The sequence below is a fragment of the Chelonia mydas genome, chromosome 6 (genome assembly GCF_015237465.2).
Source record: "Chelonia mydas isolate rCheMyd1 chromosome 6, rCheMyd1.pri.v2, whole genome shotgun sequence".
Classification (NCBI taxonomy): Eukaryota; Metazoa; Chordata; order Testudines; family Cheloniidae; genus Chelonia; species Chelonia mydas.
The window spans coordinates 14,818,512-14,842,277 of NC_051246.2; the positions used below are offsets into that span (position 1 = coordinate 14,818,512).

Consider the following 23,766-nt stretch of genomic DNA (forward strand, 5'->3'; position numbering starts at 1 on the left):
TGCCAACTTCTCCTGGCACCGGTGGGTGCTCGACCCTCCTGGCTCCGGCCCTGCCCCAACTCCACCCTGCCCCACCCCCATTCCTACTCCTTCCCCAAAGTCCCTGCCCCAACTCCGCCCCCTCCCTGCCCCTATTGGACTCCTTCCCCAAATCCCTACCCCTGTCCCGCCTCTTCCCCGCCTCCTCCCCTGAGTGCACCGCATTCCCGCTCCTCCCCCCTCCCTCCCACAGCTTGTTACACTGCAAAACAGCTGTTTTGCAGCGGCAAGTGCTGGGAGGAGAAGCAGGGACACAGCGCTTAGGGGAGGAGGCGGAGGTGGAGGTGAGGTGAGCTGGGGTGGTGGGGCAGGGAGCTTGGCTGCCGGTGAGTGCAGAGCACCCACCAATTTTTCCCCATGGGTGCTCCAGCTCTGGAGCAGCCACGGAGTCAGCACCTATGGCTGGAGAACGTCACCACAAGCTGCAGTCACTCCTCTGCAGTGCAGCCGTCCCTTAAGTGACCATGAACCCCCACCCTAAACCCCCCATGCTAGTGGGAAGCAGGAGTGCCAGGTACCCGGTTGATGTCGGACACGAGTCTCCCTTCATGAGGGGTGTATGCTTTCTGATTGTTAGCTCGCATCCGGGACTGGATGGTGAAGAGCAGAACCTCGAGATTCCCCTTCTCCTGGAACCTGCGTGGTGAAAGGAAGAGATTATGGGCGGACCGAGCCAGTCCCTTTCATGCCATCACCGAGGGACAGCATGTTCCAAATTCGTGCCCCTGGCAGCTCAGTCCCCACGGCGCTTATGGCATCTGGCGTCAGTAACAGGCGGGCTGATCAGGGCTCAGGGCCAGGCAAGCCAGAAGGCAGACCATCTGGGTGATTATGGGGTGAACTTACATGTGTTTCCACAGGAAACAGCTAATGTACCACTATGCGAGGCATTGGTAGGGCCTCCTCTGGAATGGTGTGACCAGTTCTAGTCACCCAGGCTCAAGAAAGATGAATGCAAACTGGATCAGGTGCAGAGAAGAGGTGGTAATACCTGGAGCGGAGACGCAAGCCCAGCCAGCCCCACAGCACAGGAGCTGCAGGAGCCGTCACTGTGGGGTGAGTGCCGGGCAAGACCCAAACCCTGACGCCCCTGGAGGGCGGGATGTGACCAAAACCACCCCACAGCCTCCACCCCCAGACTATTTTACTGGATCATAACAGGCCATAAACAGTTACAAATGGATCCTGAGCCCATAAAGGTTGAGAACCACTGCTTTGGACTTCGTTTCAGTCAAGAATCATTATTAAGAGAGGCAGCGTGGTCTAGTGGGCAGGGCACTGGCGTGGGAGTCAAGTAGAGCTGGGTTTGATTCCCAGCTCTGCCAACAACCTGTGCGGCAACCTTGGGGGGGGTCATGGCTGCTCAGTGCCTCAGTTTCCCCACCTGGACCGTGGAGATAAGGCTACCTCCTTTGTACAGCTCATTGAGCGGGATGGATGAAGAACACTTTAAAGACAGCAGTGACGGCAAGTACAGCAGAGCTGGCTCCATAACCCAGGAGCTGCTTACTTGGGGGGCTTTTCCACGGTGCGGTAGGTGCTGAAACACTGCAGCTGCTGCTGTACCCCCATCAGGGAGTTGGCAAACTTGCGGCTGTTGAGAACGGTGATGGTTTGCTCGATCCAGGTTAGCAAGTCAGAGGCCAGCCCTCCGTACCTCTCAATCATCCTCTCCGTCTCCATCAAGTGATCCATCACCTTTGACAAGCAGAGGAGAAAAATGAACACTGGCAGCGTCTGTGCTCCTGCATGAAGGGACCCTCTCTGGGTGCATGTGCCCAGGGAGGGTACACTGGGGAACCACCGGGCCATGCTGAATTGGGCTACCGCTGGCCCCCCAACATCCCAGGCCAGAGCCCTGACCACCAGGCCGGGCTGGGCTGGGGCTGGGCCCCCCACATCCCAGGCCAGAGCCCTGACCACTAGGCTGTGCTGGGCCAGGGCTGAGCCCCCCACATCCCAGGTCAGAGCCCTGACCACCAGGCTGTGCTGGGCTGGGTGGGGTCCCCCACATCCCAGGCCAGAGCCCTGACCACCAGGGCCTGCTGGGCTGGGCTGGGGCTGTCTGTCTGTCTGTCTCTCTCTTTCTTGCTCCCTTTCGTTTTCTCGTGCCCTTGCCGAAGGGGCTAGATGTTGTGCTGCTGTAGAATATAAACAAATGCCGAAACCGGGACCTTTCTCACGAAAGGGAATTGGTGTTTCCTGGCCAGGCCCCATCCTAACCCCTTGGCTTCCAAAGCCGGGAGAAGCGACTGAGTTAGGGTCCTGGGGGCTCCAAGATGAGGGGGATGGAAAGTGCTGTTGGCGGGTGTGACGTTATTGACATGAACTGTGACCGTAGAGATCACTGTTGCAACCAAGGTCATATAGTGGCACCAAATCTTGTACAAAAGACGTCCCATAAGGTGTCTATGACAAGGTTATGATGTGCTGGTTATGATTATGCTATCTGTATGCATGTATCATTTTTGTATTTAAAGTTATAAGTATTGGCTCTATATTGTCTGTATTTCAAACTTGTGCTATGTTTCTGAGTGACATCCCAAACAAGTTGGCATCAGCACTGCCTAGCCAGCTTGATGGCCCACTAAGGACCATCAGCGATACAATCGACCCATTGAGAGAAGGCAGATACCCCTTGTGACTCAGCAAGGTATGCAGGGACCTGCCTCTGGACAGAACTCTAAGGTTTTTCCATGCCATGTGCTGGGTGGCTTGTATTTGGAACAAAGGAAGCACAAGCCATGTGGCAAAAGGACTATAAAAGGCAGCTGCATCTCCTCCATCTTGTCGTCAATGCTGCTTCTTACCTCTGGAGGAACTTTGCTATACTGACGCTCTGAACGAAGGACTGAATGACCCATCCCATCTGTGGATGTTCTCCAGAGACCTGATTTGAACCTGCAGTTTATTCTATCACTGCTACAAGCCTGAACCAAGAACTCTGCCCTTACTGTATGTAATTGATTCCATTTCACCAATTCTAGCTCTCATCTGTATTTCTTTCTTTTCATGAATAAACCTTTAGATTTTAGATTCTAAAGGATTGGCAACAACATGATTTGTGGGTAAGATCCGACTTGTATATTGACCTGGGTCTGGGACTTGGTCCTTTGGGATCGGGAGAGCCATTTTTCTTTTTCTGATTTTCCATTGCTTAACTCCCCTCCCTGTTAAGAATTTGCACTTTCTTTCTAGCCCGGATTTATCTAGATTCCACACCCTGCTATGGGCTCGCTTTCTGCCTTTCTGCCTCCTGCTAGCGAGAGGAGCCTCTGCTGGCTTATCCAAGAGGAGATTAAGAGGCAGCTGGTTCATGCCCTATAAGTACCGATTTGTACAACCCTTAGAAGACGCAAGAGCTCGTGTGTACCACACTTTGGCATACACTGCTTTGTATCAACGTCTTGGGCTAGACCTTCAGCTGGCGTGCACCCACTGACTCCAAAGGAGCCAATTCACACCAGCTGGGGACCTGGCCCTTTGAATTAAGGACTACACCAAAGAATGGACCGTGACATGTCTCTGATCTAAATCGGAGCAGGCCCGGGAGATCCCTGTGGAGGAGGTGCTGTGATACAGCTCTCCAGAGCTATGTTTTGGTAGGGTCTGCTTGGTTTCCGTTGCTTGGGCATATTTTATATATTTTCTGTGAACTTACATAATGGCTTTCAGCTCAGTGAAGTCTGAAAAGAAGAACTGGAAGGTCATGGCACAAGAGAAGGCTCAAACCAAATGTGAAATTGCGGAACTGTTAATTATGGTTTGTAAGTAACCTGTCCTTTAAATCAGCTTCTCTACCCAGTGACTGGAAGATAGCTAATGTAACGCAAATATTTAAAAAGGGCTCTAGAGGTGATCCCGGCAATTACAGACTAACGTCAGTACCAGGAAAATTAGTTGAAACAATGTAAAGAATAAAATTGTCAGACACATAGAAGAACATAAATTGTTGGGCAAAAGTCAACATGGTTTCTGTAAAGGGAGATCATGTCTTACTAATCTATTAGAGTTCTTGGAAGGGGTCAACAAACATGTGGACAAGGGCGATCCAGTGGACATAGTGACCTTAGATTTCCAGAAAGCCTTTGACAAGGTCCCTCACCAAAGACTCTTACGAAAATTAAGTTGTCTGGGATAAGAGGGAAGATCCTTTCATGGACTGAGAACTGGTTAAAAGACAGGGAACAAAGGGTAGGAATAAATGGTAAATTTTCAGAATGGAGAGGGGTAACTAGTGGTGTTCCCCAAGGGTCAGTCCTAGGACCAATCCAATTCAACTTATTCATAAATGGTCTGGAGAAAGGGGTAAACAGTGAGGGGGCAAAGTCTGCAGACGATACTAAACTGCTCAAGATAGTTAAGACCAAAGCAGACTGTGAAGAACTTCAAAAAGATCTCACCAAACTAAGTGATTGGGCAACAAAATGGCAAATGAAATTTAATGTGGATAAATGTAAAGTAATGCACTTCGGAAAAAATAACCCCAACTATACATACAGTATGATGGGGGCTAATTTAGCTACGACAAATCAGGAAAGAGATCTTGGAGTCATCGTGGATAGTTCTCTGAAGACGTCCACGCAGTGTGCAGCGGCAGTCAAAAAAGCGAACAGGATGTTAGGAATCATTAAGAAAGGGATAGAGAATAAGACGGAGAATATCTTATTGCCCCCTTATATAAATCCATGGTACGCCCACATCTTGAATACTGCGTACAGATGTGGTCTCCTCATCTCAAAAAAGATACACTGGCATTAGAAAAAGTTCAGAGAAGGGCAACTAAAATGAGTAGGGGTTTGGATCAGGTCCCATATGAGGAGAGATTAAAGAGGCTAGGACTTTTTAGCTTGGAAAAGAGGAGACTAAGGGGCGTTATGATAGAGGTATATAAAATCATGAGTGGTGTGGAGAAAGTGAATAAGGAAAAGTTATTTACTTGTTCCCATAATATACGAACTAGAGGCCACCCAATGAAATTAATGGGCAGCAGGCTTAACACAAAGAAAAAGAAGTTCTTCACACAGTCACAGTCAGCCTATGGAACTCCTTGCCTGAGGAGCTTGTGAAGGCCAGGGCCATAACAGGGTTTAAAAGAGAACTGGATAAATTCATGGACGTTAAGTCCATTAATGGCTATTAGCCAGGATGGGTAAGGAATGGTGTCCCTAGCCTCCGATTGTCAGAGGGTGGAGATGGATGGCAGGAGAAAGATCACTTGATCATTACCTCTGGGGCACCTGGCATTGGCCACTGTCGGCAGACAGGACACTGGGCTGGATGGACCTTTGGTCTGACCCAGTATGGCCGTTCTTATGTTCTTATGTAAGGGCTCCGAGCTCACCTTGCCAACCCGTTTCCCTTCCACCGCCAGAACCTTCATCTTGGAGAAGTAGTGGTAAAAGGCCACCACATAGGTGATGATGGATTTCTCATCGGGGTTCTCCGTGAAGACATCTGCAAAGCAGAGAAGGCAAGAAAGCAGTGAAGGACTCTGGGACAAAAGTGCTGGCTTAAAATCGTGAGCAGTATCCTTGTGATACACCGATACCGAGCCCTAACTCTAAACCGTCATCCCCAGTCGTGTGTGCCTGAGCATCCCGCTGGGATGGAGTCACCCACACGCGATGGCAGATGCAAAGCGAGTTAAAACAACCCTGAGAACATTCCATGGCACAGCATCTGAAAGGGGCCCGTTTTCAAAAGCAAAACCTCTCTCGAAAACACCGTTGCAAGGTCTCCTTTCCCTGAAACCCAGGATTGTGGTAAACATGAAATTCCTGCCATTGTTCTGATAAAAGATTTCACCAAAAGTGATCCTTTCTGGGAAGCCCACTGACTTCGTCTTGGGTTTAAACTTGTTCTAAAAAGGCCAACCGGGAAACTTACAGCGCGCCGGCAGGCTGCAGCTTTTAAAAGAAGCACTCATGCGCCCTGTGCAGAACATTCATACAACGATTACAAACTAACAATGGCACCCGGCTCTTGTCTAGCACGTGTCCTCTGTAGAGCCCAAAGCACCTTCCAAAGGCAGGCTGGAGCACCAGCCCCATTTTTTTTACAAATGGGGAAACCGAGGCACAGCGGGGCCATGACTTGCCCCAGGTCACCCACCAGTCCCAGGAATAGAACCCAAAGACCCAGTCCAGTATTCTATCCACTAGGCCACACTTCCTCCCTAGCATCACAGGAACTTGCAGATGTGGGGCGGTGCACTTGACACATAGCTAAGGCATTGTTTAATTTTTAAGGTGGCCTTTAATATTTGGCGCTAAGCTGTGCCATGCAGCTCCGACCCTGTGCGAGGGCAGGGTGAGACAGAGCCGAGTGCATTGCAGTAACCTCGGGGGGCGGGACGGGGTGTACATGGGAGCCAGGGGGCCCTTACCTTCCGGGTCGAGGAGCTGGGTGATGCCCAGCTGCCGCTCTGCCACGCTGAAGGCATGCTCCAAGTTGTGCCGGGCGTTCGAATGCTCCAGGTTCTTAAAGTCGATCAAGTCGGACCTGATAGTGCAGAGGAACTTTAAGGTCCGCACTAGGTGAGTGGAATGAAACGACGTGTGGCAAGGCACTTTCAAAGCTGACAGCCTGGCAGCTCTCTGGGTCCTTCTCCAGCCCCCAGCACTGCAGTATCTGGGTGCCTCACAGTCCCTAACACATCTCCTCGGCAGCCGGGCTATTATCCCCAGGGGGCACAAGGGAAACCGAGGCACGGGGCCTAAGTGACTTGCTCGAGGTCACCCAGCAAATGTGGGGCAAAGCAGAGAACTGAATCCAGGTCTCTCAAGACAAGTGCAGTGCACAAACCACTGGGCCATCCTAGCCCCGGAGCCCACCCTAATGACGGGGAAAGGGGTTGGTGAGGGGAGAGCAGCTAGCTAGGGTGGTGATGGGGCTCTTACCTGTGCTTGTGGATCAGGGCATTGAAGGCCAGGCCGTCCTTCCAGCTGGAGGTGAAGTTGGTCACATTAACGTGGGGATAGCTGCATGACAAAGAGGAAACATGGCGTCACCCTCCGGCCCAAGCACTGCGCTGGGTGTGGCTACTAGAAAGGCAGGTCTAGATGGGTGTTTGGCCTGCCCCCCTGTGCTGTATGGACGCACAGGCTGTGGGAAGCAGGGCCAGAGTGCTGTCTCAGATACGTGCATGGAAATGCAGAAGAACCTACAAAAGCAAAGGGGAGCCAGGAGCCTGAATCCCAGAGGGGGCCACGTGGGAGATCCCAGCCTTACCATCTTTTTCAGCACTAGACCCAGATACCATGTACTTCTTACGCTGCCAGGAACTTCTTGCAAGGCCAGACGCGCCTAGCAAGCCAGAGGGCCACTAGACCATTCGAGAGACATATACCCCCCCTGCTGGTGCCAATTCGGATTAGTGTGCCCATTAGATTGTAGGAACTCCAGATGGAGCTCTGATTCAACAGCCTGGACTGGAAAACACTGGATCCCGTAAGCCAGACTCGTGTGACTGGTCTGCTTCTGTTGATGCTGGGATGGGGACGTTTGTTAGCTCCTAGTATTAGCTGGCTCGTACCCCGCGGTCTTCATCTGACACCAGAGCAGCAGCGCTTCCTTGGCAGAGCGTGTCTCGCGGCCTTCCGGAGTCTGCACGATGATGTCTTCGATCTGAGAGAAGAACAAAAAGCATTCTAGAATGAACCCGAGCCTACCGCCGGGATACGGCACAGGGGCCTCCCCCAAGGGAGGAGCTGTCTAGCTGTCTTAGGTTCATATGTGCCCAGCTACTCGGGAGGTCCTGGGATCTGAAATCGCCAGGAAAGGCCGGCAGAGGCAGAAGACTTTTGTGTCCCGAGCGCCCCAGGGCTGGGAAGCCAGCTCTCCCTTCTGCCCGGCACCCCTTACAGACATCACTTTCTGTCTGCCTCCCGCCCGCCCTCCCTGCTCCTCAAGGGCTCTACCAGGGCTCTGCCCCGGGAGCAGCTCAGCAAGCAGACGGCGACTCAGCCTGGCCCCCTGAGCCAGCCCCACATCGGGTGCAGTGTACGCCCCTGCTGTGCCGGCGCGGGGGCAGCCCTGGGCAGCAATTTCCTAACAAAACAATTGGAATTTTTTGTCAAAAAAATGCTGATCCAGCAAAACTGAACCATCTTGCAAGGACGGGCTGGAGGGAGGTGATGAATTTCTCAACTCAAAAACACATTTAAGAAAAGAAAAACAAATTGGGAAACAGCTTGGGTCCCATATCAACATTTGAGAGGTTTCGAATTTGTGGCTCGAAAGGACGTTTTGTTTGGAAACTCAGAGCTAGTGACAGTGCACAAAACCTTTCTGTTTCACTGAAAACGGTCCAAATGGAAACAAAACGTGTTGACGGTTTTGGTTCAGGGCCATTTTTTGGCTTTTCGGTTTGTGAAAATTGTCAAAATTTGGACTTTTTGCCCCGATTTGGGATGGGAAAAATTCCTGAAATCTTGAAAGTTTTCACAGGATGGGAGACGAGGTTCCCTCCCAGCAGGGGCACCGGAACAGGGAAGGCCTGTGCCCCCCCCCAACGCACTTTTTACCAGCCGAAAGGGCGAATGGGGGGGGGCGATGAGTGAGTAGGAGGCGGGGCCTTATGGGAAGGGGCAGAGCAAGGGCGGGGCCTCAGGGGGAAGGGGCGGCGCAGGGGCGGGGCCTCAGGGGGACGGGGCAACACGAGGGTGGGGCCATGTTTCAGGTGCCAGTGGCCCCCCCACTTTTAGGAAGCTTCCACAGCTCCTGCCTCCCAGCTGCCCTCCCTCCCACTTGTGTCCATCTACAAGGGACGGGCATGGGGAGGCAGTTCTGCGAAGGCCGCTTCCCTCTCTGAAACGGGGAGCTGGCACAAGGGAGTAAACGGGTGCCTAGCACCCCTCATTCTGTGCCCCTGGCTCCCTGCACACAGCACAGCCTGGCCACCAAAAGCTATAGCCGGGGATGTGCCCACGGCCCCGCTCCCCAGCTGGGCTCAGAGCCAGGCCTACCTGGAAGCGGAGGATGATGGTCCAGATGAGGCCCAGCACCAGTCGGTGGTTGCCGTCCACAATGTCGTGGGAGCCCATGTTCTCCAGGTGCACGTGCTTCTCCTTGAGGAACTGCAGCGCCTTGTCCACGTTCTCCAGGCAGTGGATGCGCATCCGCCCCTTGGTGGGCTTGGGCTGGGGGACGACAGATGATGAGCCAGTCACCCAGGGTGCACGCAGCCACCAGGCCTGGTGCAACGGTGCCCCCCAGCCGGCTGGAGCGCGCAGACGCCAGTGTGATACAGAGCCTAGAAACTAACCCGGGTGGGCAGAGGAAACAGGCTGGCGCAGCCCTCCCTGCCCCGTTCCCGTCAGAACTCACGCTTCCCAGGCGGCTTGGAGAATGTATTGCACCCACGCCTCGGTCACCCCCTTCCCTGCAGCCTGGAGCCCTCCCCCGCCGTCCTCGTATGCACCTCAGACTTTGAACAAAGGGATTCAGCCCAGATCTATAGGGCCTTCTGCCTATGGACAGTGGGCCTGATCCTGGGCTGAGGAGGTGCGGCCAGCCACACTGAAGGTGCAAAGCAGCACCCGCCCCAGTCCTGAGGGAGGATCCTGGATGGGGCAGAGCACTCACCTCAACCCCCCCACCAGCTCAGATGGTGACGTATGGGAGGGGCCTGCGCCCGGACTCCTCTGCCCTCTGGCTATTCCCACCAGGGACAAATACTGGCGGCCAGAGTTGGCTCAAGCAGCCTTTGGGGCCAAATCAGCATGGAGCCACATGTGGGGCCGCGCAAGGGGGCATTCCGCCACCTTCCCCTGTAGCTGCAGCAGGGACTCTGGCCCAGAGAGTTTAAAGCAGCAAGCCCGGCGCTGGAAGCTGCAGCCAGGCCAGGGCTGGGCACACACAGCCCAGGAGAGAATGTTTTCCAGGGCACGTTCACACGCACCGACCACCTGCACTCCTGCTCGCCACTCCTTGGCCGCTCTGCTCAGGCTGCTCGCAAGGGGCCAGCTTGAGGGTGGCTTTTGTGGGGCAGGCATTTGTCCATGGATCCCCGGGTGGAGAATCCTCCCCACCCCATCTCTCAGAGGCCATGGAACGCTCCACCATTGACAGATGGAGCCGCTGGTCGTTTCCACCCAGGCCTAGATTCCCACAGACAGGGACTCCCATGATGCACTGCCTCCCCACCCCAAAACGGGAGACGAAGGTGCATCCTCGGGATGAAGTCCCACCGCGGAGCCTGGAACATAGGAGAGAAGGGGAGCGTGGGGCACCTGGACTACAACTCCCACATGGCACTGCAGCGGTGTTTCCGAATCCAAATATTTCTGCTTGTGGTTTTCCACTGAGATGTCGAAGTTCTCCGCAGCAAAGCAAAGCGTTTCCAGACCGGCTCTGCTGCGCCCTCTGAGACGGCCACCTTTCAACACTGCCTCTTTTGACAACAGAGGAAAGGCTCGGCACAGTAGGTGCGACCTGTGTCACACAGCCCAGCAGAGGGGAAGAAGGAACGGAACTCACCAGGGGCTCTCCCGAAAGCACTTCCAAGAGCTTGATCAGCATCCGCCCGTCTCGGAGGTCCATGTACAGATCGGAAATGCGGCAGGTCATGCGAGCGAGGTGTGAGTTCACCCACTTGGTGAAGGTTTTCTTCTGCACGGCTTCCCGCTCATCTGCAACGGGAGAAAGGCCCACCGCCCCACTGCAGAGTCCCGCACCAGCACCCCAGAACAGGGAGCAGAGAAACAACTGCCCCGAGCCCCGCGGACCTGGGCCCTGGTTCAGGCATGCATTCCCATTCAGGAGAGCACATAGGCATGCGCTTAGCTTGAAGAACGTGCTCAGAACCTATGCATGGAGCTTGTGCTTCAATGCTTCCCTGAACTGGGGCCATGATACACCACACTTCATAGATTCCTACATTCCAAGGCCAGAAGGGACCATTGTGATAATCTCATCGGACCTCCTGGATAACACAGGCCAGAGACCTGCCCCCAAATAATCCCTAGAGCAGAGCTTTTAGCAAAACATCCAGTCTTGATTTAAACATTGCCAGTAACGGAGAACCCACCACAACCCTGGATAAATTGTTCCAGTAAATTACCCTCACTGTTAAACATTTACCTTATTTCCAGACTGAATTTGTCTTGTTTCAACTTCCAGCCACTGAATCATGTTAGGCCTTTGTTTGGTAAATTGAAGAGCCCATTACCACATTTCTGTTCCTCGTTTAGTTACTTACAGGCAGCGATTAAGTAACCGCTTAACCTTAGCAAGGAAATTTTTGATTTTTCTGTAAAAATTCAAATACCAAAAAATGCTGGCTAAAAACCAAAACATTCCAATTTTGTAAATGCAGCATGCTGCTTCCCAGGAGCAGTTGTTCAGGTACCCTGTCGTCCAGGCTACCTGCTCAGACTACATCTCCCAAGATGCACGCTGGTCCCCCCTCATGGAGAATGAAAGTGATGCATCATGGGAGTCCCTGGCCATGGTGCATTATGGGAGATGTAGTCCAGCTGGGAGCCCAGCCCACAGAAGAGAATAGGGACATGAGGCACCCGAACTACAAATCCTACAAGGCACCGTTGTAACATTTCTGCATTAAAATATCTCAGGTTTTCACCATTCAGTTTTTTGATGAAAAATGAACACTCTCCTTAGAAAGTAGAACTTTTTGCAAAAAAAAAAAAAAAAAACTTTAGTCCAAAACACAACTTTCCATGAAAAAAGCAAAAAGAAAAGGAGGACTTGTGGCACCTTAGAGACTAACAAATTTATTTGAGCATAAGCTTTCGTGAGCTACAGCTTACTTCATCAGATGCATTCAGTGGAAAATACAATGGGGAGATTTATATACACAGAGAACATGAAACAATGGGTGTTACCATACACACTGTAACGAGAGTGATCAGGTAAGGTGAGCTATTACCAGCAGGAAAGCGGGGGGAGGGGGGGAACCTTTTGTAGTGATAATCAAGGTGGGCCATTTCCAGCAGTTGACAAGAACATCTGGGGAACAGTGTGGGGTGGAGGGGGGAATAAACATGGGGAAATAGTTTTACTTTGTGTAATGACCCATCCACTCCCAGTCTCTATTCAAGCCTAAATTAATTGTATCCAGTTTGCAAATTAATTCCAATTCAGCAGTCTCTCGTTGGAGTCTGTTTTTGAAGTTTTTTTGTTGAAGAATTGCCACATTTAGGTCTGTAATCAAGTGACCAAAGAGATTGAAGTGTTCTCTGACTGGTTTTTGAATGTTATAATTCTTGACGTCTGATTTGTGTCCATTTATTCTTTTACGTAGAGACTGTCCAGTTGACCAATGTACATGGCAGAGGGGCATTGCTGGCACATGATGGAAAAATTCCCATCTGCCCCAGTGTTTGTAGAGTGCCTAGTGCAATGGGACTGCAGTGCTGCCTGTGGCAATTCAAGTTATTATTAGTAATATTAAACACTGTTAAGAATTCCCTCCCCCGCCCCCAGCACCTGGTGCAGCGCAGGGCTTCTTCCTGCACTGGATATGGTTTCTCTGACGCTCCATCGAGGCTGCAGCTTAGCCAGCCAGAACCTCATGGCGAGCGTGTACCTGTGTCTCTACCCCCCTTCCTCTCCATGCACCCCGCTGCATTTGCACTGCGCCCAGCTCTGGGGTGTGCCAGGGAGCGCTTTGTGGCTGCGGTGGGGAAGTGCATTTTGCCTTTGCAGCTGGCCGCGCTCTTTCCGCCTTCAACAGTCTCATTGCTCCTTAGCGACAGCGATGGGCTGCAGCACAAAGCTAGGAGGGGGGAGTGAGTAATAACAGCACAGAGAAGCCGCTTTCTTTTCCCTTCCATTACTGTTTCAATTAGCGCAGGGCCCGAGGTGGCCCCGGGGACCAAGCCTCCACTCCACTGGCTGCTGCACGAACAGACTGAAAGACACGCGGGCAGCCAGCCTTGCTGGCGGGCTCACTCCATCCTTCCCTACTAAGAAAATGCTGTTGGGGGTGGGGTTTTCCCCTCCTCCACTTGGCCCCACACATTAAAATGAAAGCGCCAGCAGAGCCCAGGGCCGCGGTGACCAACGCCGCACGCACAGAGGGCATCTCTGCGGCGGGAAACAGAGTTACACGGAGTTTCCGGGGAAAACGCTACACGCAGATGCTGTGCCAGGGTGGCTGGTTCCTTCACGGGCCAGGGGGCCTAGGGGCACCCAGCCCTGTGCAGTTCATCCTGCCCCAGCCCTCCTGCCTTGGGGTGGCACTTATAAGGAGCTCCTGTGGGAGCCAGTACTGGTCCAGCTGGGAGTGCTGGGCCGGACAGCGGCAGCTGGGCTGAGCTAACAGCTGCAGGCAGTAAAGAAACGGTGGGACCTGGACTGCAACTTGGAGCTCCTGACTCAAGAAAAGAGACACTGAGCTGGGGTTGGGCCCTGGAGGGCCGGTGTGTGTGAGGCCTAACTAGAACACTCCCCTCCTGGGGTGCAGTTTCATTATCATGCATGTGATGTGGCGCTCTCCCCTAAGCAAATGGGGAAACTGAGGCAGGGCACTGCAAAGCCGGAATGGGGTGCGTGGGAGGGGGCCGCCCTGTTACAGGCTGCTTCTCCTGAGCCACAGCGGCAGACGGGAGCCCGGTATATTGGAAGAACAAAATTAAACTATTTTATATATTTTATATATTATTTTATATAATAATTCATCACTTTAAAGAATTTCCACCATGAATGGGTGTGAAGGCAGGAGCTAGGGGATAGGAGGGTAGTGGGAGCCCTGAGCTGGGAAAAGCGTCACGGAAGTGGTTCTCATCAGCCACCATCAGGACTTCAGGGTGTCAGGCTCCCTCCAGGCTGGGCCAGGAAACCAGCGCACTGGTCATTTCCCACATGTGAATTGCAGTTGGATGCAGGCGGCTCCTGACACACCTTATCTAATTGCTCTGCAGAGGGAGACGTGTCGTGTTGGATACTCCCCTCCACAGGCTTTGCGCTGCTTGCACGGGCCTGGCAGGGGGCTGCTGTGTGGTGACGAGGTGGCAGACAGGCACTCCGACACACCATTCTCCACATGCACAGAGCCCCCTACAGGCATCCTGCCAGTGGCGTAGCTTAGAGCCCCCCCCTTAGCTGCTCTAAACTCTGGGGCCGGGCAGCGCAGGAGCAGAGCGCTATGGCTGACTGCCTGATGACTCTCCGCCCTCCTCTGAGCCCTGGAAGAGTGAACAATTCCCTGCACAGAACTGAGGCCTTAGATTTGGGATGCAGTTTGTCATCAAGGCTCTGCATCTCTCCCTGAGACAGCAACAGCAGGGTGCAAAGGGATTCCAGGAAACACAGATGCCTGACCCGGGCTCCTAGTAGCTGAGGGAGGGGAGAAATGCTTTTCTGAGACTCTGTTTATAAATGTACAGTGAGCACCATTCTTGGCTCTGTTGCTGGCCTGCTGGGTAACCTTGGGCAAGTCCCTTGCCTGCTTTGTGCCTCAGTTTCACCATTTGAGAAAGAGGGATAATGATCCCAACCTCCTTTGTCAGGTGCTTTGAAATCTACTGATGAGACGTGCTAGATAAAGGCTAGGTTCATTATTAACGAGGCCCCCTGCAAGTCTCTGCATTGTTCGCCCAGTAAAGGTGCCCTGGACAGCTCAGCCAAGGCGCCCAGGGAAAGCCGAAGGTCACAACAAAGGGCAGACAGCATTTTTCCATTGCGGCTGGTTTTCAACAGACGCCTGGGATCTTTGACTGAACGGTTTCCGAAAAGCGTCAGCTCCCTGCCGAAAATGGCCAAGGTTTGTCCAGAAAACAGAAGCACCAAAATCAAAATGATTTGGGCCCAGAATTTGGGGGTTTCTGATGAAAGGTTGAAATTTTCAGTGGAAAGGGAAAAAAGGAACAAAAACTTTGTCGTTTCTCACCAGCTTTACCCCCGACTCCCATTCCCTGCCAGGTCTGCCGGGCGGGCACCAGGCACGGAGGGGTTCAATTGCTGGAGGGCAGAGGCAGCTAGGAGGAAGAGGCAAAGAGTGGCTGAGGGGTGGGGGAAATATTGGGAAATATTGGGAGGGGGACCTAGCTGTGTCCACAGGGGAGAGGAGGGGAGGGCTGGGCCGAGTCTTCATCTGGAAGATATAAAGGCCCAGAAAGGACAGAAGAATATTGTAGGGTTTTGGCTTGTCTGGTGGTCAGCCCCAGTCCCGACTGGCCAGCCCTGATCTGGGATCTTCTCCGAACAGTTCTGTGTCTATCTGGCCATGTGTCTGAGTTCACAGGCGCTGACTTGTATTTTTGCCGGTGAGTTCTCCACCCCTGCTCCACCCTGAGGCCCCGCCCTCTCAATCCTGTCTCCTGAAGCCCCGCCCTCGCTCCGCCTCTGTCCACCCCGCTCCGCCCCCTTCCCTCCAAGAGCCTCCCACCTCCCGCCACCTGCCAAACAGCTGATTGGTGGGGCTGCTGAACAGCTGTGGCTGGTGGGTGCCGAGCACCCACTTTTTTTTTTGCAGCACCCACAGAGTTGGCGCCTATGTCTGTGTTACTCCTCAGCCCCAGAGACCCAGGCAGATTCTTTGAGCCTTACAGACAGCTACATGCCACCCCAGTGAGTTTCCAGCACCCTTAGGGCAGAGTTTAGTTCAAACAGCCAGTGACTGACCATCCAACCCCAGGGGTGGCATGTGCTCCACTTATTGAAGAGCTCCTAGGCCAGGGCTGGCCTTACCATGAGGCGAGCTGAGGCAGCCACCTCAGGTGCCAGACTGTTTGGGGGGTGCCACTAGGACCCAGAGTTTCAAAGTTTGGGCCCAAGCGAGGGGGCATGGGGGCGTCATTGGAGCTCTCCGCCGCAGGTGCCAAAATGTTGTGGGCCGGCCCTGTCCCAGGCCCCCAGAGTTCTTCTACCCAAGGGAAACCCTGACTGTCCCCTGTGCTGGGCTCAGGGGATCTGTTCTACTGCACCCCGCCCAGACCCCGTCCGCTGCGTTACTGGGGCCCTGACTCAGCAAAGCATCCTCTCGCCAGCAAAGCATGTGCTTAGTTTTTAAGTCAATGGGACTACTCAAAGTTAAGCCCGTGCATAAGTGTTTTCCTGAATCAGGGCCTCCGAAGGTTCAGCAAAGAAGAGGCCCAGAAGGGCTCCATCCAGGAGGTGCTGCGCCCCCGAGGGGAGACGGTGCTACCCAGCGCCCTGAGGAGTTAAGCGTGGTACCTGCCAGAGCTTTGATGCGGGATCTCTCGAAGAGCCTTGCAGAGCTGTTGTCATTGTCCAGCTCATCGTCCGAGGCTTCCCAGCGCGCGTTGATCCGGCTGTACTGCTGCTGAATCTCCAAGTGATCATAGTCAGGGGTGGAGGTCATGTTCTGGGCCTGCCACAGCTGCTCTGGCTTCTGTTACGGGGAAAGGGCCCCTGCAGGAAAGCACATGGGAGCATCAGCATCTCCCTGGGACGCTCGGGGGAAACTGACGAGCCGCCTCCCACGCACCCGGCTCGTTCAGGGGAGATGCGCCGTGATGGCCCCTGGCACCAGTTTCTGCCCCAAGCTCTGGCACTTCATGAAATATTGCAGCAGCCCCAGCAGTAGGGCAGCCCAGCCGAGCTGAAGGCACTCAAGCCACTGTGCCCAGAAGGTGGAGACGTAAGTCACAAGAAGCCCCATCTGCTTGTGCCTACAACTCTGCGGAGACTCACGCTGGGACAACACTTGACACTTGTATCACGAGTCATGCCAATAACCTGTCACTGAACTGAGTGAAAGTGACACAGCAGTGCCTGTCCAACTGGAGAAATGAGTGTTAGGAATATTATCTGGACACTAAGACCTTGATTCAGAAAAGCGCTTGAAAACCTACTCGGGGTTGCCGATCCTCACTGTATATTTAGGCCACAACTTCAGGAGTCCTATGATAAGGCAAGAATTTCACCTTTAACTTTTTTTAAAGTATATTTCTAGCTCTCCTGGTTGCAGAGAAAAGCTGTAAAACATGACCTAAAGAATTACTTTTGGTTAAAATCTCCAGATTTTGTAAACCCGTCTCACACTATTCCAGGCCTGATTCCTGATTTTTGAAAGCTTCAGGTTGGCAACCCAGTTGCTTCACTTCAGATAACTGCTTAAATTCCACTAATTTTAATAAGACAAGCATAGGTTTGATTTTAAGCCTGTGCTTAAATGCTCTCTTGAATCCGGGCCTACATCACCCTAGCAATACAGCTAAAGGAGTAGTGGTAAACACCGTGCCACCTTCGAAATACCACTGGCATTTGTACATCACTGTGTTATCCCAGCTGGCCAGAAAGCCTGGCCTCAGGGAAATTCCAATATTGTTTTGTCCTGAATCAGGAGGAAAAGTTGACATATCAAAACAATGGAAAGTTCCAAAAAAAGTTCGGTGTGAAATGTTTTGTGTCTGCACTTCAGATCAGCATATTTTGGCTTGGTTCTGTGAGAATCAGCGCCCACTGAGCTGCCGCAGTGCCTCATGGGAGATGTAGTCCAGCCAGGCCCATAGAGGAGAGTGAAGGCATGAGGCACCGAACTATAACTCCCATGAGGCCACACAGGAGCTCAGGCAGACGTAGATTAATGTCGAATTGACCCAAACTGAAAAATTTTCTTTAGGTTTCTTTTTTCCCCAGTGGGAAAAAAAAATAAAAAATTTTAGGTAAAATTTGAAAAAATTCCCCCCAAAATTGGTAAAAATCCATAAAAATTTGGTAAAATTCCATAAATTTTTTACGGAAAGTGCATTTTCCATGGAAAAAACATTTTGTTGAACATTCCCGACCAGGTTGGCAGCTCCCTCAGAAAGTCCCTGTGAAACAGAAAGAGAGTTACGGGAAACAGCTTTCATTTTTTACAGAAGCCAAGACCCTGCTGGTGTGACTGTCCCAGTCCTGCCCCCTTCCTGAAGCCTGGCTAGATACCTGCAGAATGGGCAGTTGTCCTACACCAAAAAGTCACTCAATCACTTGTTACCTTCCCTAACAAGCCTATCCTGGCCAAAGGCGCTTTGTTTGCAAAGACAAGGACTAATCTCTTTCTCTTGTAGGAAACCCAAAGGGGGAAGAGGCCAGGGAGAGGGGTCACCCCATAGCGGGCAACAGGCAGGGTGTCCCACCCCCAGGAGATCCAGGGATGCACTTTGCTTTCCATGGAAGTGCAGCCTCCATGTCCACTGTTCAATAGCGTGCAGCAACGCTTCAAAGGAAGGGAGTAAAGACCAATCCCAGGTACAGTGGCTGCACTAAAAACGAACCATCAAGCGCAAGGACACCTCCCTGCCGGTGTCAGATGGTCACGCATGGGGCAGGGCTGCCAGGTGGCAGCGCACACTTTGACTCTCCAAAACACACTGCGGTGCCAGTGGAACTGAAGCAGAAATCGCACCATTTGGGGGGAGATTCTGAACGTGTCAAACTGGCTGCCACGTCTGGCCCGGCTAGATTTTGATGAACACTGGAAGACGGCCCAGTTCTCGCTGCCGACAAAACCCCAAGCCAGGAGCTGCAAAAACGAGCAGCCTAACTTTAGAGAGCAAGGGCTACGTATCCACAGCCCCAAACTGGGCCCGGCAGCCCAGCGAGAGCTCTGGACAAGGATGCAGGAGGCCTGGATTCGAGTCCCCTATCTCTGCCACTGCCTTTCTGGGTGAGCCTGCGCAAGTCATTTCTCTACCTCCCCCTGCCTCAGTTTCTCCATCTACCCAGGGGAGATAATGATACTTGGTAAAGTGCTTTGAGAGCAAGTGAAGACAAGAGCTAGGTGAGAGTTGACGCAGGGTCTCCCATGTCCCTGAAGAGTTTCCCAACCACTGGGCTAGGTGGAGGTGGGATGAGACACGCCACGCTGCCCCTGAGAAACCTTCCCCGTCCAAATGTGATCGCAACTGCTCTGTTCCTATGCAAAGGTCTCATTTCAACAAATCAGCATTTTCCAATGGAAAAAACACTTTGTTGAAAAAATCCTTCCTGGCTCTGCTCCCTGCCCACCGTGTATGGGGACGCGCAAGGGCACAGAACGGGAGAGCTGCTACCCAAGGAGCAGTCTCTCTCCAGGGCACCCCGCCCAAGGAAAGCGCCTGGCATGTGTCTATCATGGCCCCTTCGGGCAGACAGTGGACAGATTGACGGAGTTGGCTGGTCAAGCTCTGTCCATTAAAGACGGTGGAGTTGTGCCAGCAGAGAGCTCAGCCGGAGGGGTTTGAATGGGGAGTGCCTGCGAAGAGTCTATGTTTAATCTGCTAAGGAGGATTTGGTGTCTCATGCAGCTTGGAAAGAGCTCGTCTGGCGCTGGCTCATTGGGAGCGTGGCCAAGCCTCCGGGGGCACATCTGAGCCGCCGTCTCTGGTGTTACGGGAAAAGATGAATATATCAGCCTCCCAGACAGGAAGCCGCCAGGGACCACGGTTCCCAATATGTATGCATCCACTACCCCAGACCTCAGGGTCCCCTGGGTGCAATGCCCATTTCATAGCTGCTACCAGGCTCTGCCCTGCCTGTTTGCCCAGAGTCCCCTGTGTTGTTCTCTGGGGTTAGGCATGTCCGTGCTGCTGTTTTGTTTCCCCTCCAAAGAGGAGATCCTGCCTGAGCTGTCCCAGCTCTGCGCTCCCACCCCTGGCCAGAGCAGCCTGAGTGCTATGGCAGGGGATGCAGGTGGCTTGCTGAAGGATGTGCACATGGAAAGGAAGCAGGGCTGATGGGGGGTGCCCAGATGCTCGGGTTTCAGTACAGGCTGGGGCTGGCTTTTGATGGGCACCTCGGTACAGATGGCTTAGTGCCTTTGGGGCGTCTGTGGCCCCAACCTGCTGCCAGTTCCCTGGACGGCCAACCCCAGCAGAATGCTCTGGGGCAGTCCCCGCCAGGTTCCCCTGCTCACAGCACCCAGCTCAGGGCAGCCTACGCTCCTGTGCTAACTGGACGGCTCCCGGGACTGCGGGGGGAGAGGGCAGTTTCCACTGTTCAGACATGGGTCAGGAGAGGCCAAAGCTTGTTCGCGTCTAGCTGAATGGATTTTCCCCCTCCTGCCAGCTGCCACGGTGCCCCCAGGCCTGGGGCAGCATCCGAGTCCCCATACACCTAGGAACCCCTTCAAATGTCCCTTCCCACCCACCCCTGCTTCTGCCTCTCCCCCTCACTCATCTTGCGCTGATTTAAGTTGTGGCATTTCCACGGCCAGCGATACGCGGCGGGGAACACGTTGCGTGACTGGAAAGTGCCGCCGGACTTTACTGCACTGTATAGAAATACTTACTCCCAGTCAGTGGGCCCCTGGGGGACAGGTGCCACATCCAACTGAACCCCAGCCAGGGTTGATAACAGGCCTGACAAAGAACAACCACAACAGCTAGTCCATCACTGATGGCAGTGCTGCACCATGAAATCAGACCCTGCGCCAGGACGGGCCCGTTCAGCCTCGTCATCATGAGGAAAACGAAGCAGGGTCCTTTCCTTGTCACTAACCCCAGGGAAGTCCTAGTGTAGACACAGGCAGCTGGGAGTCTTCCCATGAGTTAGCAGATGGAGGTAAGACCCTGGGCTCTCCCATAGGCCCCCTGGGCCTGCTGTGGTGTGGGAAAGCTCAGATACCCCTCGCCTTTCGCTGGGTCTGCCCCCGGTGTCGATTACCTCGTGTTAGCGAACGTACCGTCGTTATTCCTAGGCAAGGGCGAGGCGAGAAGAGGTTTGCCGGTACAGCTGTATGGGGGGGTTCTACCGGCAAACCCACCCAGGTACAGCTTACCCTGGGAAAAGGGGGAGCGTGCCGGAGTAGTTCCTACCAGTTCCCTGAGCCAAATAAGTGCACCCGCAAAAGCATTTTTCTGTCAGTGTAACTGTGTCTGCATCAGGGCTTTAGCCCTGCACGGACTCCCCCAGGACCGACACTGCTACGCCAGCGTGACAGAGACTCCAGCACACGTCCTGTCCCGGCGGTTCCTTGCCAATGGTTTTCACCATAAATCGAGGCTAATGGAGGGTTCGCTGAGCTGAGGAAGAGCCGGGCTGAAACGGAGCGGAAGGATCTCGCGGGGGGGCGAGGGTTGGCTAAGCAGGTCTGGATTTCAGGGGCTTTCTGAGGTTCAGCCTATCACCAGTTACAAGGTCAAACCGCCGTAGCCTATAGATCTGTTTTCTATGCGGGACCATTCCCTGGCCCCACCCGCCTGCCCCATGTGCAGCCATTGATAGCAACGGGGCTTGAGTGGCTGCTTTAGAATAGACATTTAGCTGGTGTAACACACACAATGCACAATACTATTAATTATTAGCATTACAATAGCACCTAGGGGCCCCAAGGCAGATCAGGGCCCTGTTGTAGCAGGTGCTGCACAGACACACAGCAAGAGACAGGCCCTGCCCCAGCTGAGATCCAGGCCCGCTTGTGCTGAGCGCTGCACAGATACACAGGGAGAGACAGGCCCTGCTCCAGCTGAGATCAGGGCCCCATGGGGCCAGGCGCTGCCCAGACACACAGCAAAGGAGAGGCCCTGCCCCAGGTGAGATTGCACAGACACACAGGGAGAGACAGGCCCTGCCCCAGCTGAGATCAGGACCCTGTTGTGCCGGGCGCTGCACAGACACACAGGGAGAGACAGGCCCTGCCCCAGCTGAGATCAGAGCCCCGTGGTGCCGGGCGCTGCACAGACACACAGGGAGAGACAGGCCCTGCCCCAGCTGAGATCAGGGCCCTGTTGTGCCAGGCGCTGCACAGACACACAGGGAGAGACAGGCCCTGCCCCAGCTGAGATCAGGGCCCTGTTGTGCCAGGCGCTGCACAGACACACAGGGAGAGACAGGCCCTGCCCCAGCTGAGATCAGAGCCCCATGGTGCCAGGCGCTGCACAGACACACAGGGAGAGACAGGCCCTGCCCCAGCTGAGATCAGGGCCCTGTTGTGCCAGGCACTGCACAGACACACAGGGAGAGACAGGCCCTGCCCCAGCTCAGATCAGAGCCCCGTGGTGCCAGGCGCTGCACAGACACACAGGGAGAGACAGGCCCTGCCCCAGCTGAGATCAGAGCCCCATGGTGCCGGGCGCTGCACAGACACACAGGGAGAGACAGGCCCTGCCCCAGCTGAGATCAGGGCCCTATGGTGCCAGGCGCTGCACAGACACACAGGGAGAGACAGATCCTGCCCCAGCTGAGATCAGGGCCCCGTGGTGCCAGGCGCTGCACGGACACACAGGGAGAGACAGGCCCTGCCCCAGCTGAGATCAGAGCCCCGTGGTGCCAGGCGCTGCACAGACACACAGGGAGAGACAGGCCCTGCCCCAGCTGAGATCAGGGCCCTATGGTGCCAGGCGCTGCACAGACACACAGGGAGAGACAGATCCTGCCCCAGCTGAGATCAGGGCCCCGTGGTGCCAGGCACTGCACAGACACACAGGGAGAGACAGGCCCTGCCCCAGCTGAGATCAGAGCCCCGTGGTGCCAGGCACTGCACAGACACACAGGGAGAGACAGGCCCTGCCCCAGCTGAGATCAGAGCCCCGTGGTGCCAGGCGCTGCACAGACACACAGGGAGAGACAGGCCCTGCCCCAGCTGAGATCAGAGCCCCATGGTGCCAGGCGCTGCACAGACACACAGGGAGAGACAGGCCCTGCCCCAGCTGAGATCAGGGCCCCGTGGTGCCAGGCGCTGCACAGACACACAGGGAGAGACAGGCCCTGCCCCAGCTGAGATCAGGGCCCCGTGGTGCCAGGCGCTGCACAGACACACAGGGAGAGACAGGCCCTGCCCCAGCTGAGATCAGGGCCCCGTGGTGCCAGGCGCTGCACAGACACACAGGGAGAGACAGGCCCTGCCCCAGCTGAGATCAGAGCCCCGTGGTGCCAGGCGCTGCACAGACACACAGGGAGAGACAGGCCCTGCCCCAGCTGAGATCAGGGCCCCGTGGTGCCAGGCGCTGCACAGACACACAGGGAGAGACAGGCCCTGCCCCAGCTGAGATCAGAGCCCCGTGGTGCCAGGAGCTGCACAGACACACAGGGAGAGACAGGCCCTGCCCCAGCTGAGATCAGGGCCCCGTGGTGCCAGGCGCTGCACAGACACACAGGGAGAGACAGGCCCTGCCCCAGCTGAGATCAGGGCCCCGTGGTGCCAGGCGCTGCACAGACACACAGGGAGAGACAGGCCCTGCCCCAGCTGAGATCAGGGCCCCGTGGTGCCAGGCGCTGCACAGACACACAGGGAGAGGCAGACCCTGCCCCAGCTGAGATCAGAGCCCCGTGGTGCCAGGCGCTGCACAGACACACAGGAAGAGACAGACCCTGCCCCAGCTGAGATCAGAGCCCCGTGGTGCCAGGCGCTGCACAGACACACAGGGAGAGACAGGCCCTGCCCCAGCTGAGAACAGAGCCCCGTGGTGCCAGGCGCTGCACAGACACACAGGGAGAGACAGGCCCTGCCCCAGCTGAGATCAGAGCCCCGTGGTGCCGGGCGCTGCACAGACACACAGGGAGAGACAGGCCCTGCCCCAGCTGAGATCAGGGCCCCGTGGTGCCAGGCGCTGCACAGACACACAGGGAGAGACAGGCCCTGCCCCAGCTGAGATCAGGGCCCCGTGGTGCCAGGCGCTGCACAGACACACAGGGAGAGACAGGCCCTGCCCCAGCTGAGATCAGGGCCCCGTGGTGCCAGGCACTGCACAGACACACAGGGAGAGACAGGCCCTGCCCCAGCTGAGATCAGAGCCCCATGGTGCCAGGCGCTGCACAGACACACAGGGAGAGACAGGCCCTGCCCCAGCTGAGATCAGGGCCCCGTGGTGCCGGGCGCTGCCCAGACACACA

At 54.8% G+C, this 23,766-nt stretch overlaps 1 protein-coding gene across 8 annotated transcripts in view; it reads right to left on the reverse strand.

Annotated features, from left to right (window-relative positions):
- SPTB (spectrin beta, erythrocytic) overlaps positions 1-23,766 on the reverse strand; it is a 136,507-nt gene that overhangs the window by 72,802 nt on the left and 39,939 nt on the right. For 6 of the 8 annotated variants that reach the window (XM_037899293.2, XM_037899292.2, XM_037899289.2 and 3 more), the window contains exons 2-10: positions 16,183-16,380; positions 10,522-10,673; positions 9,009-9,182; positions 7,577-7,668; positions 6,942-7,022; positions 6,428-6,543; positions 5,384-5,496; positions 1,550-1,737; positions 558-675 (exon numbers count right to left, since the gene is read on the reverse strand). In XM_037899293.2, the coding sequence (XP_037755221.1) occupies positions 558-675; positions 1,550-1,737; positions 5,384-5,496; positions 6,428-6,543; positions 6,942-7,022; positions 7,577-7,668; positions 9,009-9,182; positions 10,522-10,673; positions 16,183-16,330 (1,182 nt within the window). In that variant the 5' untranslated portion in view covers positions 16,331-16,380. Of the gene's footprint in view, positions 1-557; positions 676-1,549; positions 1,738-5,383; positions 5,497-6,427; positions 6,544-6,941; positions 7,023-7,576; positions 7,669-9,008; positions 9,183-10,521; positions 10,674-14,896; positions 14,934-16,182; positions 16,385-23,766 lie in introns of those variants that run through there. The other 2 variants (XM_037899290.2, XM_037899295.2) reach the window with 2 other exon arrangements.